A 19,265-nucleotide genomic window follows, 5' to 3' on the forward strand; every position below is an offset into this window, starting at 1 on the left:
ACTGATTTCATATTGGCAGTATTGGTCTGTTTGTGTGTAGCTGGCTTCTTGTTTGATCATGGTTAGGCCCAAACTTGATTAGCTAAAGCAATGGCACTGTATTGGTCAGGTATATAAGCATACCTAGGGAATGATGTGAAAGCAAATACATTCCTTATAAGAAAGCACACTTTATAATTTATCCACAGATAGGCGCTATGATACTTAGAGTAATATGAACATATTAAGTGTGGTATTTCACAACTTCAGCAAGGCAACAGCAAGCATTTTCTGGGAAAGTGCATCATCGACTTGACCCATAAGAACATTTCATGTTTAAATCCTGGGGGTTCTTTCATAGCTCAGCTCATCTTTTCACACTGCATCACAAAAGGCGGGACAAAATGATCTGCTAAAGCACTAATTTGGTAAGCTTAAAGGGGAATCCTAATCAGCCTCTTCATATTGTGATCCTTTCTGGGCATATTTTAAATTTTGTTGCAGTGAGAAGGCCTAGTAGCTCTGAAGTCAGAATATCTACAGCGGGAACAGAAACTAACAAAATGCCAGTTACCAGGAATTGACAAACCTTAATGAGCCAGACCCATAAACATATGTATTGCCCTTCACTGTACATCTATACTGTATCCTATATCCCACAGAGACTTTGTAGGACCTAGCACTCTAAAACAGCACTACAAAAGCCCAAGCCAAAACTGAACATCTAGTTATAACACTACTATCAACAGGGGAGACTTCCACTACAATGAAGTACCTTAGAATGATCAGACACTTGCTGTATATAAAACAGGTCTTCAAACGGTCATAATTTCATGCATAAAACACTACAAGCATAGAATGATCATTCATTAAGATTATTAAAAAGCTATTTCCCTGGCCTTAATAAGTAACCAGAGTAATTCAGCATGCTGCTCTCCTACTGTTTTGGCTTACACTTATCAAGCCCAGCCAACGAAGCTCTCAAGAGGTAGTGAGAATTTTAGTCTACACATTTGAAGTTTGCAAAGAATGATCTAGAGGCAGCTTTCTCTTGTGCATCATTTCCATACAGAACTAGGGGTAAGGGCAAGGTGAGAGACCAGGAAGATACCATTCCATCAGTATTATATTGGGACCACTTTGAAACAGCAGTACAGTTCTGTTCAGTGGTTTCCCATTTGCTATAATACTAACACAAGTTTACTGAACAGGCACCTAATTTTCACTAAAGGACGTTACAACATTTTTAGCCACATGTACATTTGGGAGGAATCCCTAACCAAGAGCAATAGTTCTCCAACCTTCATAGAATTTGAGCACTTAAGGCATCTCAAATTATGTAAGGACTATTGGTGTACTATGTCCCTTCACCACCCATATTCCATGGAAAAAGTAACCTTCCTATCTGCTTTGGAACAGCTCTAACAATTCATTTATTCCTGGAATTTCTAGACAGACGGTTACTTTAAAATGTTTTATTGCTTACCAAATAACTGATCTATCAAATGTTGGGTTGTTACTTAGCAACACCAGCTTCTTTTTCCTTGTTTAACACCTATTTTAGCTGTTGTTTTCGCTATCGTTTGTTAGGCTTTCTGCAAGGTCATTTAATCCAGCTTTGTTCAATGCAGTAATCAGATTTTCCATTGTAGCGTGGATCCCTTCTTGGTCTTGCCAAGTAACAAGCAGCTGCTTAGCTCTCATCTTCACATCTTCACTATCTGATTCAATTTGCCTTATATCAGTGTCTTTCATTTCTAAATATGGGGCCAGAACATTCCAGTATTCCCCAAGCTTGTTAGCAAGCAACTCTATTTGTTCTCCTGTTACAAGTTTATCCCGTTGAGCATCTGGACCTAAAATCAAACATAAAAAAGAATATTTAGATAATAGCATTGTATAATGCAGCACTCAACAAACCTGTTTCTGAAAACTAACAGCTTGCTAGCATTGTCCAGTTTCAGTAAAGAATTATCCTTCTACATTCATGCTTCCAAGTTTTATTTAAATTCTACTATCTTAAAATCATATTACAGAAGGTGCAGATAGACAGATCACTTGTTAGGCTACTTTTATATTCCCTGAAAGTGCAAACCTCAACCATTACTTTTAAGTCAATCTGTGATTTTAGACAGCTGTCTTAATTTACTAAGCATTGAAATTGCCCAGCTGATTTGCCTTTGTTTTGCAAGTTCAAAAGGAATCCCTCCCTAACTGCTCCAAAAGAAAGCTGCCTATTCCCCAGTGTTAATGACTATTGTTTATTGGTCACATTCATTTACAATATATTTCAGAAACAGCCCTCAATGAAATGAAAACTGGATGGCCAAGGAGCGGGGAAAGGTTCACATGTAGCTGGTAAGAGACATTGTCAGGAAGAGGGTATTTGAACTTTTAAAAACAAGTAGGAGTGAGATACAGCAAAGGGAAAGGCAGATTTCTGCTGGAATAGAGAGGATGGGAAGTAAAATTAGTAAACAAAAGGAGAACAAAAGCTACCAAAATGAGAGAATGCAATAGAGCAGGTAAGTACATAAGCAGGATTCCACTGAGGGAACTAAAGCCAGGCTGATTTTTCAGTACTATTGTGGAGGGTGGGGAGGCACTGATGAATAAGCATAGAAGGCTTGCATGAAATTATAGCATGAATCAGAGAGCAAACTGGATATGAAGTGATCACATGAGGAAGGAAGACATCATGCAAATGAATTTAAAAAGAAACACAAAAAATAAGCAGACCAAAAGGTATGGAAAGGAGCAATCAAGGATATGCCAAGCTTAGGGACAGACACTGATTCACAAATTGTGAGGCAGGAGATGGAACTGGAAGGATGGTCTTTGAAAACTAGCTTTAGAAGAAGAGGACAAATTGTCAAACTGACTTGCTTCAGGTGGAAATATATACCAATAGTTTTCATAGAACATAGCCGGTGAGCGAGTTGAGCAACTGTTGACAAGGTGATGCTGTTTTGGAAGAAGAGAGTTTGCACAAAGGAGCTATGATAGATGCAGGGAAAAAACTTGAGGAGAGACAGTACTCTCAAGGTCTACTCATTTAACAAGCACAGACTATCCATCAAGAAGGCCAGGGTGCAATAAAGTATGAAGGATTAGGAGGCCCTGGTTTTGTGCCTTTGTGTGGCTCCTCTTTCTGATCATGGGACTTAAGCATTATTACTGCTACTCAGAAGCAGTAGACAGGATGAACTTGGGGGGAATGTGGGTCTGCTCACATACTCCTTTTACAACACGTGTTGAGGAAAATGGGAAAACCCCAAGAACACAGTCTTACTTTCATTGTTTTCCTTTAACAAAGCATCATTATCTTCCTCATCTTCATCCTCGCCTGTTTTAATTTCTTCGGAAGGAGGCTATAATGAGAGAACTGAATATCACCGAATGGATTTGTACTTTAAAAGAATTTGCTACATGGTGATTCCTGACCTACATGTAGCAGAACAGAGTTTAGAAAGAGACATTTGGAATTTATAAAGAAACCATACCTTGTTTTTATACAGATATCTATTCTAAAACTACTACTAAATATTCTTTTAAGATACTGTAAATCAGTGTTTCTATGAATTCCCATGCAAAACTGCTAAGAAGACAGAAATTACATCCCATTGCAATGAAAATAAATTCTTAGTAACTGGTTCCAAAAAATAATCACTCGCTCAAATTGACTTCCCAGAACTAACTAAAAGCTTCATTGTCAAGACAAATTCCTGTTCTCTTATTTTTTCCTGTATATTAAAAGGCCAAGAGACTGTCCAGCCCACAAGGCTGAATCCTTCCAAGGAAGATCATGAGCCAAAATAAAAGTAGATGTACGAAGCAAAAAGGATCATTTAAACCCAAAATTCATGTCTCCCTCCTGATGAGAGTTCTTTTCACAAATGCTAAATGTTACAAAGACAAAACACACAAACAAAATCATCTGCTTGCAGTTTAAGGGCAGAGAGTTATAGGCATTTAAAGAAATCAAAGGTATTTTATTACTTACAGGTAGTTCTTTAGCTAATTTGATGACCATGTTTTCGAGGTATTCTGGTAAACTCTTGAATTGCTGATTGGTTGGCTGGAAGAAGTGGGGGCTTCTACGTGCCAATAGCCGTAGTGCTCTCCAGCCATAGTTAGAATTATTCACAACCCTGCCATCAAAGTCAGAATTAGTCTGCCATTTGGCATCTAGGAAAAAGGAGCTTGTTTTCTCAGCTTTGTTGTGCAAGCCAAACTATGTTTGAAGCAGATGAACAAATCAGTGCAACATGGATGAGAAATGTAAACGGCAATGAAAAATGATCTGCAGTACATACTTAAACTCTTTATCAACCATGTTTTCGGGATCTGCCTGTTCAATAGCCTCTTCAAAGAACTCTTCCAATGTTGGCATATATTCTCTAGAAAATAAAAGTCAGATTTAGTGTTTAACTTTCTAGACTGCCTTCATGTTTCCACATCTTAGTTGCAATTCCTTCAATATAAGAGTGGCCAACAATGAAATGAGGAAAAAATGCTATTTTTTCTACTATCATATGCATTTTTGATGTAGGTTCTATTGTGGCTGAACAGCTCAGTGAATTAAAGACTCTTCCTTTTATAGCATATCAGAATCTGTGTAACATGCAAAAAGTATTCCATCCATATCAATGCATCAAGAATACTACTATTTGGATTAAATCCATGTTTGCAATTATAGGAACAAACATTATAGGTGAAATATCTAGCAGATGTCCTTTGTGATACTTCATGCCCTAATACCAGTAAGAAACTTACTGCAAGTCTCTTGATTATCTGCTCTCCCTCTCTACATTAATTCATTCAAATCACTTCATGGATCTTCTGGCTTTCAGCTTTTTAAAACTGTTTTGAGTTTTCGTTTGTTTTACAAATAAGTGGTATATACATTCTATGAAATAAAATATGAAACAAAGAAATAATACAGCTTTCTCCAAGAAGCAGCTCCCATATGGGCAAGCCACCTTGAAAAACTGAAAGGCACATTAAATAAAGTCAATGACATGACTAGGACTTGACAAAAATCATTTTTTAAAAGAAGCAATGCTCCTTTTACAATATATATACATTAACAGTCCCAGGTTATAATCTGAAGGCACATAAGGCCACCATCTGACTGAAGCTAAGCAGGTCTGGTCCGTGCCTGGATGGGTGACGTAGAAACTACCTTGGGATCCATGGTGAACAAAACAGGATATAAATGTAATAAAATAAAGTGAGCAAACAAACATTATTATAAAACTGCCATATTACTTTAGGATGTACCACTGGCCACAAGAGTTCCAACTGGTTTTATTATGGACCACCCTGCCATATTCTTTTCGTATGACTTACCGGGTCTCAGATTTACAAGCTTCCATGTTATCAGGGCATAAATTCCAGAGTCGAGTCAACTCTTCACTAAAATGAGAATGAAAAAGCAGGTTACTGCATTGTTATGAAGTGTGTTTTGATGAGCCAGATATTTTGCAAAGAGGGGCTTCTTCAAAGTGGAAAAAATTGCATTAATTGTCTAAAACACACACACACACATTATTGTACCAAACTTCTCATGTAAGAAATCTAACACCTTTAATTCCTATGTAGGAAACTTCAATACACACTGTTTCTGAAAGAGGCCCAAGTCTTAAGAAAAATTAAAAGAGATAAATGAACAGGAAATACTGTCAACAATTATGTATGTCCCTTGCAGCTGGGCCTTGTTCTGTCAGTAGTCATGGTCTGCTATAAAAGCTGTGGCCCTTTGGCCCTCCAGATATTGCTGAACTACATCTCCCATCAACCCCAGCAAGCACAGTCAATGGCTGAGGACGATGAGAGTTGCAGTTCAGCAACACCTGGAAGGCCAAAGGTTTCCCACACTAGCCCTATACAGTGACACTAGAGCAGGCATAGGAAAACTGGGCCCTCCAGATGTTTTGGGACTACAACTCCCATCATCCCTAGCTAACAGGACCAGTGGCCAGGGATGATGGGAGTCGTAGTCCCAAAAATATGTGGAGGGCCAAGTTTGCCTATGCCTGCACTAGAGAGTTTTCTTCATTGCAGGCCACAGCTGTGGAATGCCCTTCCCCTGGAAATTCAGATGGCAGAGATATTGATGGGGTTCCACTAGCATGTAAAAATGTGTGGTGCAATGGGTCAATGGCTGTTAACCAGAAGGTTGGTAATTCGAGCCCACCCAGGCGCAGCTGTGAGCAGGATTCCTGCAATGCAGGGGTTAGACTTGACCCAACTCTACACTTCCATGATTTCATTTCCACAAGCATTCAAATTAAATGAGTAAGACTGACCCCCCCCCCGGGGGGCATTCTCATACTGCTGTATTCATTAACAGTTGAATTACTTGGTTTGTTTTTTTGTTTTTTTTTTAAATAGAATTTTTATTAAGTACGTTAGAAAACATACTGGACCAGGCCTGACACATACATATTTACAACAACGAAAAAGAAAAAAGAAAAAGAAAATACATATAACCAAGGAAAAAAATTAGAGAATACTTTGTCTCTTTTTATATTTACAGTTATTTATACCTCTATAAAATGCTATTCACAATAAAGGAGTGAAATGAAAGATATCAGAAAAAAGAAAAAAAGAACAAAGAAAAAATAAAGAAGTAAAGGAAAAAGATCATAGGTGAAATTTTTTTAAAGTAGATAAGTATTCACTATGCATAGCCATTTCCCATCTATATTTATATTCAATTGTATAATTTCATCTTGTCCTTATCTACCTTAAATAAAGTGTTGTTTTTTAAAAAAGACTTGTTTTTTAAAAAATTACTTGGTTTGTTTAATCACTGTGTTTTCTGTTTTTCTGGGATCTTTTTAATGTGATGAACGGCAGCCTAAAAATGTCAGAAATAAATTTATTTACTGACATTCATCATTTAACAAAACCTCAAAATAACCGTTTTCATATCATTAAGTGATCTATAAAAGATTACAGATATATAGATGATGAACTATAAAGTTTTAACATACTTCCCCATCAGAATTTTTCTGTTAGGTCCTTTCCCCAGGAAATCTTCAGGAACGGGTCTCTTTCGCACAAAGAGTCTTATTGGCTTGGGATCAGTTGGTCTGCAGAACAGATATGCTAAGGTTAACAAGCAGAATGGTGCAAAGAGGTACAGCTATTACCTGTTCTACCTTGGGCAAATAATTGCGTTTCATTTTTATGTTAAAATGCCACCCCAAGCTCCTTAGACATTTTCCTTAGCTGTTCTTCAAAATCTCAAAGTAGAGGTCCGTAAAATGACAAGAACCTACCAAGGTTATGTATCATGGGTAGACAAACGAAGGCCCGGGGGCCAGATCCGGTCCAATCACCTTCTAAATCTGGCCTGTGGACAGTCTGGCAATCAGCATGTTTTTACATGAGTAGAATGTGTCCTTTTATTTAAAATGCATCTCTGGGTTATTTGTGGGGCATAGGAATTCATTCATTATTTTTTAAAAAATTATAGTCCGGCCCCCCTGCTGAAAATGTTTGCTGACTCCTGTTATGTATCGGGGGGGGGGGGAAGCTCCCTGATATGAATTTGTTTCTAAATAGTTTAATATAATACAGCACAACCTGTTTATTAGCTTGAAAATGTTATATATGAACACAGGTATAACAAGAAGACCTTGAACCTGAATGTTGATCCGATATAATACAATCTCTAAAAAACGTTTTTGAACTTACCTTTCCTTCACAAAACTTGGGCAACCTTCGTTTTTCCATGCATTCCAGTTCTCTTCAGTGTTTAGTATGTGCTATAAGAGCAAAAACAAACTAATGTGTCAGTGTGAGTTACTGTCACCTTCAGTATCAGCATTTATCATTTAAAGAAATCTGCACTATGAATGTATCAGGTATCCAAGGTAGAGGGGTCAGAGGAGAAATACAATCTCCGTGTTTACTTCTGACAGTGGGAAAAGGTAATCTTTAATATGGGTTGGATTCAGAATTCTGTTCTATTCACAGGACACTCTTGCTAGAGGAAGAGTGTGGGAAGAAAAAAATTGCCAATTCCCCCTTCAGGCTCCTTAGTTCAGCAAAAATCTGCTCTAATTGAGGGACCTGCTGGAAGAGTGTTGCTGGTGGCACAGGGACTGCCAGCCTTCACTTGATCACACTGCATTTCATAAATGGAAAGACCCTTCCTTTCGTAGAAAGGCATCTCTGTACACAAGCCCACACATATTTGTGCAACTTTGTCACAGTTCCATGGAGAATATCTTGTAGTTAGAGGGCAAAGTGCCAGCAGACATTATCAGTAAGCAAGCATCAGGTATAGCACTTGAAACTGTCATTTCACTGTTTTGACGCAAACTCCATTTAAGTGGATGGTACTCATCTAAAATTTTATTCAGTTCTATTTATGAAGACATCACTCACCTCTACCATTTTTGAGAATCTCTCTCCATCGGGAGGATTTTCTGAAAGAAGCTGTTACCAGATGTCAAAGAGTTAGCCAAAGGTTGCAGCACCCAAAGTTAGGACTGCAGCTTCAGAAATATCATAAATACAAAGTAATACATTTTGGTTTCTAATTATCCCAATTGTGCTTCACAACCGAAATAGCTTAACCAAACTTGATTTTTCAAATGTAACAAAACAAAAACAAAACCGACCCAACTTGTACATATATTGCCCGCAGTCTATATCACTGACCTGGTAAACTAATTTTGTAGTATCTTCAATCCACAGAGACTGCTCATCTGTCAAAATGTAGTTTGAACTAGAAAGCAAGCCATCACGTATGTCAAGACGACTGAAGTTCCACATATTTCAGTTAATAATTTGAGCATTAACGATTCCCACCCCCATGGTCCCTGAAGAGCTATTCTGGAAGGTTCATGGACCCACCAGAAATGGATGTGAGGGACTGCTGGCAGCTGCAAGGGAAAGGAAGTATTGGTGAAAATGCCCACCTCCTAGATCACAGTTCCCTCTTCCATAATGGGGAACAATAAAAAAAGTTTCTCAGGGATTTTATACGGTTAAAAATAAAGCATAAAAAAATCAAATTAGTTCAAATTTAGTAATACTAGCCTACCTTTTAAATTTCACCTGCCCCTTTAGATACTGAAATAATATTAAATACTGCAATAGGATGTGTCGGCGGAAGTTGCTGTCACTCAGCTGTAAATCCATTAACTGAAAGAAAAGATGCGCAGGTGGATAGAAAGCCTCCTGCAATGTATTTTACAACATAAATAGAAATACAGAGCGGTAAAAGTTAACCACGGGCCCAACAATGCAGGATGGGTAGTATCCTATATCAGTTCTACTCAAAGCAGGCCCACTGAAATTAATGATAATTTCAACAGGTCTACTATGAATAGATCTTAGTTGAAGACCACCCAAGATTCCAACTAATTATTCCCCATTGGTAAGATAACACTCCTTTGCCCGCAAAAGCTAGTTTTCATGCACGTTAAGAACAACAAAGACAATACCTTCTCACTTGTGAGGAATTTAGCAAAGTAAACATGCTCCCCGCCAGCTTTCAGCTCTTCCAATTTCTTTCTCGACGCTTGGGTGTCATCCAACTTGTAGCTCTTAAAGACAGCCAATACTTCTTCAGAGTACTGGTTAAAATGGAAAAAAAAATAAAATGCAATATTTAAGGACAATCACATCCACAAATCAGACCTGAAATTTGATATGCAAAATGCTGATCTACTGATGCTCCTTTGCAGAGTCCAACTTTAACATTTATCTACCATATTTTTTGCCCCATAGGACGCACCTAGATTTTGGGGGGGGGGGAATAAAGGGGCTGGGGCTGGGGAAGCCCCAGCTTCCCCCGACCCCAGCCCCCAGAACGGGAGCCAGAGTGATGCCAAAGCTGAGCGCAGCTTCGGCATTACTCTGGGAGCTTGTGGGGCTGGGAGGATAGCTTCCTGAAGCCCGGAGAGCGAGAGGGGTTGGTGCGCACCGACCCCTCTCGCTCTCCAGGCTTCAGCGAAAGCCTGCATTCGCCCCACAGGACGCACACATTTCCCCTCCATCTTTGGAGGGGAAAAAGTGCGTCCTATAGGGTGAAAAATACGGTACTTTGTCAAACACTATTACATAGCCTGGTGTCAGTTCATTTATCAAGGACCTACACGTCCTCCAACGATATATGCCACCATCTGTCAATACCGTTGTTTACACAGGTCAAACAGGGCAGTTACACAGCAAAGAGAGTGTGCACAAAACAGACCTTAGAGAAGAAATAGTCACAAAGCATTACCTTCAGAAACGTTTTCCACGAAACCTTTTCGTAACACTGCACTGGATTCCGAAAGTAATCTTGAAGTGACCAGAACTTTCTATACAGGTTGTAATCTATTGGAATGGAACTAACAAAATATTTAACATATAAACTCTCACACACTTCTGCTTATTCCTGAAGATACATTCATTTATCATTTAAATTTATACCCCATATGAGGTGCCCAATTAAAATGAACACGTGAATGCAGGCAGGAAATTTGTCCAATTTCCCTCTTCAACTCAATAGAATTAATGTGAAAGCCATTAATGGTAAATGGTAAATGCCTCTCTGTCAAGCATCCCTTTTTAGAAAATGCTGTATATAAAGCCCATCTAGTGGCTATGGAATGTCTCTAGTGAACGATGACATTTTTAATTAAGAAGCAACAATGTTATGAATTCTCTATTTTAAAAAAATCTTGCACACCTGAAGGAAAGCATTATTTGCCTCTGCTATGCTTACTAGTTCTATCTACACTTCTCATTTGGTTCCTTAGACATGCTAGCAAAGACTTGATAATCCACCAATACAGCTCCAATTTTCAATTGTCACAAAACAGCGGCAGAGGACACTCTTGCAACCATTTAAGTCAAAGCTAGATATATTATATTAATGAATACCAAGCTAATCAAATTAACTGCATTATGTATATCACTAGCCACCCAGAAATATTTTCCAATCCAATACAAGTTAGTTGGATGAAACTGTTTATAAACATTATCCTGAATATATCATCATGGATAAGAGGACATGAAATCTGTAGCCCTCCAGATGTTTCCGGACTACAACTGGGACTTATGGGAGCTATAGTTCCTCAATAACTGGAGGGCCAGGGGCTCCTCACCCCTGCTCTAGCCACATAAGATGTTTCATGCATTTTCCTCCCATTTTAGAACAAACCAATGGCTTAAATTGGTCTAAGAGCTTACCAACTTGTAGGAGCTTCATCATCTCCCATCTCACCTTCCTCTACATCCATCCCTTCATCTCTCTCCTCAACATGCTGAAGAGAAAGAGGGCATTTAGAATTAATAATGCTGAAAAAGGGCTTTGTACCAGAAAATTAGATGCAGATTAAATATTAAAATATTCTTTATCACTGGAATTCTAAGTAATTAGTAAACTACGCAAAGAGCTCAGATAAGACACAGCAATTTCCTCCACCTTGTGCCTTCTCCCCTTTAGACTCCAGTTCAGAAAAGCGCTAAAATTTAAAACGGATACTTAAAATAAATTATCTTCACATGTATATTAGTAAGTCATTGTTTGCCCTCTTTTGAGAGTTGCATGTGTATTTGTTCAGTATATAGAAAGCAGAGTGCTATTTTATGCCTTGTTCTACAGGTATCCCACAGAATGGAAAATATAATAGAAAACAAAAAGAAGATGACCCACCTTCTGTCCAAGGGTGCTGTCTTGCTCACTGGTATTATAAACTGTGACATTTTCCAAATTAAATTGACTTTGCAAATTAAGCCCTGTATAAAAAAGGATGCACATTAAAAGCCAAGAACAACAGAATTATACCCAAAACCCAATAAGACATTTGTAACTCGCATATGTCAATTTACAGAATATAAGATATGTTTCTCATCAACAGCATAAAAAACAATCATTGTACTTTAGCTACAATTAAACAAGACAGGAAATGTCTACCATTACCACCTTCAGATAGTTCCTTGGCTAAGGCAGGCTACGTAACTAAACAGATTACAAGCATAATAAAATTAGAAAAGAACTTCCATTTTTCTATTTGAGTATGTTTATGTCATTATACACTAACAAATCTCACCTGATTTTTCTGAAAGTGGGAATAATCTAGCCAGGAATAGCTGGATTCTTCCACAGAATACTGTATTTTGGGATTTAGACAATCGTCGCAGGAGGTCTAAACAAAGAGATAAATAAGGAGAATATGTTTTTTATCTTATCATGGCTGCAGAATTTTTATAATCTGTCATGGGCAGACTGTGGTATGTTAAGGACCTGATAAATGTCCTACAGGCAACCAACGTCTTCACTTCGCTCGCATGGCTAACTAAGACTAATAGTGGAGCATGGCTTCCCAGCCAGGGCAGGAGCGCTCAGGCGTGTCCAGGGGCAGGGCTTGGGAGTGCAATGTTAGGAGGATGCAGCAGGCGAGGGCCCCCACTATGCCACTGGCTGAGACTGCAGTCCTAACTGCAGTGAGAAGCAAGCCCAAACAAACTCACTAGGAACTACTTCTGAGTAATCATGCAGTAATTCTCTGAACTTCGAATACACACACAATACTAATACCCTGTTTCAAAGAGTTCAAACTGAAGCACATGTCTGGCTGCAACATGTAATAGCTTTTTATCCTTAATTGTATAATTATTATTATTATTGTTGTTGTTGTTGTTGTTGTTGTTGTTGTTGTTATACCCCACCAGTCTGGCCAGGATTTCCCCAGCCACTCTGAGCAGCTTGCAGCATATCTAAAAAATTGTAGTACATCAGACATTAAAAACTTCCCTAAACACGGCTGCCTTCAGATGTCTTCGAAAAGTCAGATAGTTGTTTATTTCCATGACATCTGATAGGAGGGCATTCCACAGGGCGGGTGCCACTACCAGGAAGGCCCTCTGCCTGGTTCCCTGTAACCTCACTTTTTGCAGTGAGGGAACTGCCAGCAGGCCCTTGGGGGTGGACCTCTGGACTGTTTAAATGTAGTTGGCTTGGAGATGAGTGAAGTTTCGATGAACTGCACTGAAAGTTGGGCAAACTGGGGATGAAGTGGAGAAACAAGACTACTCACCATTGCACATTCTCAGCAAGTAATTCTTTCCTGCTGAATAAAACGTGTTCTAAAAATAAAGTGCCAAAAGGATGCAATCAGTTAACATTTTAAGTAAGAAGGTTGGAGGTTACACTGATACTGTAAATAAATTCACTTAACTGTAGAAGAAGAACAGTCACTTTATATCAGGCCTAGCCCAGAGCATGCCCCACACGGGGCGCAACAGTAGTGCCCAGCACTACCTTCTAGGATCATCCTTCCAGAAAGGAAGTTATTGCTTCTTTCTTTTCTTTCTTGCAACTAATGGCTTAACAAAGCTATATATCACAGGTATATATTGGAAAGCAATACAGAAACCCAAAAATCTTCTAATAAACAAATCTATCCTGGAACAATAATACTTACAGATTTCCATGTAGTTACATTCTTTTCCACAAAGGTGAAAATTTTATCACATTGATCCAAAGGAAGGCAATCCAAAACATCTCCCAAGAGGACAAAAGGGGTTGATGCAGTGCAGATACCTTCATGGGTCAGAATACATGTATATATTAGCTTCAGAAATTTTTAGGAGGCTTGCAATTTGTTTATGTTGAAAGACTTTTCAATTCAATGTACACTCTAATCAAAATATGTTTTACTCGATTTACAGGTGCAATTCTTTAAATCTAGTCTTACAGCCCAAGTCTGTCTGTCTGTCTCTCTCTCTCTCTCTCTCTCTCTCTCTCTCTCTCTATATATATATATATATATTTACCCAAAAGTAAGTCCCACTGTCTTCAGTAATGCTTACTTCCTAGCATATTTAGCACTGCAGCCTTAGAAAACAGTAGACTTTTAAAAGCAATTTCAGTTCAGTTGTTGTCAAATAGGAATGAAAAGCTAGTAGTAATTACTAATAGAAAAACTTGGTATCAAGCCACTCAGTGTCCCCTCCTCACAGAAAAAAAACCCAATTGGCTGCACAATGCCAGAACATTACAAAATATTATTTAAGGAGTATTTAAAGCAGGGGTTTAAATTATTTTATTCTATTTTATTTATTGTAAGCCACCTGTAAATTTTATAAACAAGCAGAAAAACTGTTCCACACTCACCTTCTGTGACCCCACTAATAACAAGTGATATGATAGCCAGGACATTTTCACAGGAAGCTTGGTTTATCTGAACAAATATAGTACAAAGTAAACATTACTTTACAGGTTAAAATCCACTAAAAACCAACAGCCACACCAGCACATTGTCAAGAAACAACATTAAACTGTGACAATGGCTTAGAGCAGTCGTTCCAAATGTGTTACCCTCTAGATGCTTTGGAGCACAACTGCCATTAGTCCCAGCCAGCATGGCCAATGGTAAAGGATGATGCAAGCTGATGGTCAGAAGATCTGAAGGGTAACACATCTGGAAAGGCTGACTTAGACAAAAGCAAGTGAAGCAGGACTTAAAGCTAACTAGTAACAATGCAGGTTTCTCCAATACATGTATAGTCTGCTTAATTATTTGCATTTCTAAGCAGCATACATAAAAACCATTTTAAAAATCATAAAACTGAACACTACTTTAAAATTACTCCTTAGTCGTGTGCCTGATGTTCAGCAAGGAGAAAATTCCACAGGCTTGGTCCACTACACTGAATGTACAACTTCTAGTAGTTACAAGCCATGCATCTGACCCATGAGGAACCACTAACAGAGAGATTCCCCCCCCCCCCCAAATCTCAGTGATTGGGCCAGGATAGAGGGGATCAAGCATTCCTTAAGATAACCCGGACCCATTTTGTAAAGGGCCTTGTAAATGAATTCAAGAACCTTGAACCCTTCCTGGTAACATATGAGTAACCTGAGCAAGCCTTTAAGCACCACTGTTATGCACTGGCAGTAGTCTTTCCCTATCACTAGTATAGCTGCAGCACATTGCACCAGCTGAGGCTTCTATACCAGACAGCTGCACATAGGCTGCATTGCAATAATCAAGTCTTGTGGGCCATGCAACATTGAAGAGGGCCCTCAGGAGTGACTGTATCAACAGCTGTCCTCATCTGCCCACCCCACAACAAGACCAGGGTCTCAACAGGGTCCCCAGCTCCATCCCATGTGAAATCCCCCAGAGAACTCAGGAACCTATCTGGTTCCATTGTCTCTTGGTGAAGACCATCTGATTGGTTTCCTCACTCCCTCAGAGTGGGGCTGCTACCAGAACTCCAAACTTCACCAGAAAGTGTTCCAATCCTCACAATGGGGTTATGACCACCCCTCTCCCCACTAGGGACAAGGACCAAATCAAGGGTATGCCCTGCTCTGTGTGTTGGGTTGGTGACTATCTGGGACAGTCCTGTGGTTGCCATGGAAATCATGTGATCTTGAGCTAGCCCTGAAGCAACCTCAACATGGATGCTGCAGTTGTCCAGGACCACAGTCCAGGTTTCCTCCAACACAACACCAAGAAATTATAGTTTTTGGTTCTTCAAAAAGATCAATCAAAGCATTGAAGGTTTCACTGATTTGGTGACTTCCCTTGGTGGTCATATTTTCCCTGATGTATCAGAAGTAATAGGTATTATACATTTTTTACTTTGAAAGGAACCATACACTTTCTACTGACAGTGATATGTAGAGTTACAACAAGTAGTACTCACAATTTCTTCTTCCAAGGCAACTCTGAAAGCTTGATCCAGGGTAAACTTTTTTTCATTTTCACTACCAGAGGAGAAAAGCGTTAAGACTATTTTGCCAAAGCCTTCCATATCAACATAATTAAATACATGTTAGGAAACAAAAAGCAAACTAAAGGTTACCTTCCAGGTATCTGGCTGAAGGCACTCAGTAAAGGTTTAATAGTTTTGTTCTTAAGTGCATCTCGAGTTGAGTTCTGAGAAGAAAAGGCAAGTGGGAAAGATTAGGTTTTTAAAGTAGTATTTCTATTCAATACCATGTGTAAATCTATATCAAAATTAATTTATAACCCTCCTTTCTTGCATGATGGCATTTAAGATGGGTAACATATGGTTCCCAGGCACAAATCAGAACTGCTTCACTTTAGCAAAGTTTATCCATTGGGGCCTTCTCACCACAACCATGGATAATAAGGATTTTAAAGTTCCATATTTACTTAGAATTTAATTGCTCTATTACTTTAAGTCCAAGACTTTACTCATATGAAAACATGCTATACCTCATAGTACAGCCTAAACCAAAACTAGACTTGTATTCTAATCATATAAAGTCAGTCTGGTTAGACAAGTTCAAATTTTAATTGAATATCTTCAGTACAAGGAAAGGATTCATGACTTATGTACACTCAGACCATAAAATCTTCTTGGGTCATTCCAAATCAAGTGATCAAACTTTTAATGGTTTGGTGTGTTTTTTACCTCGTGTCATTTTCTTAACATTTTGTACACTTCTTGAACAATCAAAACTAAGTTTACATCTTAAATTTAAACTGTTTATCCTATCCCGTTTATGAGACAATCAGAAATAATAAATGTAAGCATAAGATGTGCCTCAAGGTTTGTGTATTCTGTACTTAAGGCTTTTAAAAGCTGCAAAAATGCATGCCCTTAGCCATGCAGTTTTGAAAACAGATATGGAAATGTAACATGATGGGTAAAGGTAAAAGTCCACTCAAAGGTGACTATGGGATGTGGTGCTCCCATAAGCACAATCCAAACCATAGTTTCTCAGAAGAAAGCCCTACATATTTAAGTATTATTTACTCTCAATTAAGTAGACTTAGGAGTGCATCCATTCACCTCTGCAAATAACAAACAAATATGTTTTTGGTTGAATTGGGGCCAATTCACATGATTAAACTGGAATGTTTGGAATACAGACTGAATAAGTCCAAACAAAATCAGGCTACAATGAAATACTCATGTGACTACATTTTACCAGAGTTTAACTCAATCTAAGCAAACTACCTGAAAGCGGGCTGAGTTAAAAAAAAACAACACAAAACGGGCTGAGTTCCATTTTAGAATCAGAGATGAGATAATGAATTACAGTGATTATACCGAATGTTAAACTTGTTAAACATATATTACATTCAACTGTTATACACGTCCCTCACTAGTTGTCTGTAGCACGAAACAGTGATTTGTATGAATGAACATCACCCACAGGTCCAGCAAGCTACTTCTATTTACACTCCTTTCTCCACACACCAATTAAAGGTGCAGAAACCCTCTCCCCCTTGGGCAGCTGGCCACCCTACTGGAAGCAAAATTTCGACATCTTCTCAAGGAGGACAATGTCGCCCTGTGATGGGTTACCAGCAAACAGCTGTTATTGCTTATATCCCAACATTCATTTCCACAATAAAGGTACGGGCACTGAAAACGAAGCTTAAAAACACAATTTCAAAGTGCAGAAGATATCAGCGTTAAAATGTGGTTGATACGAATGCAAGTGATGTCCCTCTTATTAATACTCAACGACCTGTTAGAACAAACAGGTCCGAAGCCTATGGCTTTGGGGGTGGGAAACGGTCAGGTAGAGCGGATGCTCCGTAATAATAATAAAAAAATCTTATTATAATAATAATCTTATTAATACTCAACGGCCTGTTAGAACAAACAGGTCTGAAGCCTATGGCTTTGGGGGTGGGAAACGGTCAGGTAGAGCGGATGCTCCGTAATAATAATAAAAAAATCTTATTATAATAATAATCTTATTAATACTCAACGGCCTGTTAGAACAAACAGGTCTGAAGCCTATGGCTTTGGGGGTGGGAAACGGTCAGAGAGGGAGAGGGAGAGGGAGCTCCGTAATAATACATTTTATTTATACCCCGCCCTCCCCAGCCCACGACGCCGCCACCGAGGGAAGCGACGTTCACCGAAAGTGCTACATTTCTAAACACATTTATTGGGCAGGAAACGCCACGGAATAGGACCGGGTGTGAGTGCGTCGTTTTTTCGGGGGGGGGGCATGCAGAAAGCAGCGTGGGTTTCTCTCCCCCCGCCGCCAACCCAGTTCGTCCCCGTCCATTCCGGATACAAGCGAGGATGAAAAGGGAGCTCAAGCGAAAAGGACAGGCACTCGGGAAGCCCCAGCTCTCCGGAGTCGCCAGCGGCGGCATTCGCACCCCAGCCCGCCTCCCCACCTCACCGTGAAACGCAGCCGCGCCTCAGGCAAGCTGAAGAGCGGCGGCGGCGACATAGCACCTCCTGAAAGACTCGGCAAACAACCGGCGGCCCGCTCTGGTGACGCCATCCCTTTGCGACTGCGGAAGTCCGAAGGCAGCCGCGAGCGCCCCCTCCGGCCCGGGAGGAGTCTTTTTAGCGCCGAGACTCGCAAGAGGAGGAGGAGCTTCAAGGATTCTGAGCCACGTGACTGCTCTCTGCCCATTTAACTCTCGCATCGTCCCGCCTCGTTTTATTCTCAGTTCGTTTTGTGGTGATGGAAGTATGGCTTGCTGCCTCTCCACCTTAGTTTGATCTTTCCTATTCCTTCTAAGAAGCATTAGCTTTCTTATTTTCCTAAACCCAGAGTCCCAGCATGATTGTATCCAGGGGTGAAGTGTGCTCCTCCAACAGGGATTCTATATTCAGTTCTGCTTCTGCTGAAGTTGGACCTTTTATTTAGCTTTTTAAGAAAACGTGTTTTGATATGTGCAATATCACACACACGTGTGCAATATGAAGCCCCAAATGGTGCAATTCAGAATGAGTGTGGGCTGCGGTACACTTGCACAACAAAACAAAGGACGACATGAACCATGTGGAGGAGAAATGGGTTGACCCAAGGTCACAGTTTAATTCAACTGGAAGAAAAAGGATTGATAAAGATAGAGCGGGAATAGTGCACAAAAGATCACTAGCACCAGTTGGTTCTGTCCACATAATAAGGTTATTTCCTTAATTTGTATACTACCTATTCAAGAAATGCTGGGTAAGTTAAGGTAAAATAATGCCTTTCCAAATCCTAACGCCATGTTGGCAGAAACATGGGATTAAATGCAATCTTTCCACCTACAGTTCTACACACATTTTATTGCATTGCATTGTAATAATTTATTGTGGTAAAAATGTTCATTGATTTCTGGAGACTTTTTGATCTAGTAACTCAACGACCTAATTTTCCTGCTGCGTCTTCAACAGATGTTACAAATGTGTGTTTTTAGCAGACATTGGTGCACAGTGAGTCCCAGTCTGATGCAGTACTAATGTAGAGGCAATCTCTCTTACAGTGAAGAACTGGCGTGTTATATTTTGTATGAGCAACAATGCCTAGGTGTCACCTTGATTGA

General features: G+C 39.4%; 1 protein-coding gene across 2 annotated transcripts; it reads right to left on the reverse strand.

Moving 5' to 3' along the window:
- Positions 1–150: 150 nt before the first annotated feature.
- Positions 151–18,246, reverse strand: THOC1 (THO complex subunit 1). Of its 2 annotated transcripts, XM_081918076.1 has the most exons (21): positions 18,125–18,246; positions 15,811–15,884; positions 15,652–15,712; positions 14,111–14,177; positions 13,419–13,537; positions 13,032–13,080; positions 12,045–12,140; positions 11,648–11,730; positions 11,182–11,255; positions 10,229–10,337; positions 9,447–9,578; positions 9,044–9,144; positions 8,659–8,725; positions 8,383–8,433; positions 7,687–7,757; positions 6,981–7,079; positions 5,332–5,397; positions 4,296–4,379; positions 3,983–4,130; positions 3,272–3,350; positions 151–1,835 (listed from the first exon to the last, which is right to left on the reverse strand). In XM_081918076.1, exons 1-21 carry the CDS (start codon positions 18,227–18,229, stop codon positions 1,540–1,542), a joined length of 2,031 nt encoding a protein of 676 aa, XP_081774202.1. In that variant the 5' UTR covers positions 18,230–18,246; the 3' UTR covers positions 151–1,539. The 2 variants fall into 2 exon arrangements, with proteins under 2 accessions (XP_081774202.1, XP_081774203.1); XM_081918077.1 differs by lacking the exon at positions 3,272–3,350 and having other exon boundaries at positions 1,670–1,835.
- Between the last annotated feature and the right edge of the window lie 1,019 nt (positions 18,247–19,265).

This window comes from Podarcis melisellensis (genome assembly GCF_964234715.1).
Source record: "Podarcis melisellensis genome assembly, chromosome: 7".
In the NCBI taxonomy this organism is placed as follows: domain Eukaryota; kingdom Metazoa; phylum Chordata; class Lepidosauria; order Squamata; family Lacertidae; genus Podarcis; species Podarcis melisellensis.

Coding starts and splice junctions, on each gene's coding strand:
- THOC1 (XM_081918076.1), bottom strand. CDS start 18,229: ATGGCGTCACCAGAGCGGGCCGCCGGTTGTTTGCCGAGTCTTTCAGGA. Junction 13,081..13,418: donor ATGTAACTACATGGAAATCT/GTAAGTATTATT, acceptor CTTTATTTTTAG/AACACGTTTTATTCAGCAGG. Junction 9,579..10,228: donor CGTGGAAAACGTTTCTGAAG/GTAATGCTTTGT, acceptor CATTTTAACCAG/TACTCTGAAGAAGTATTGGC.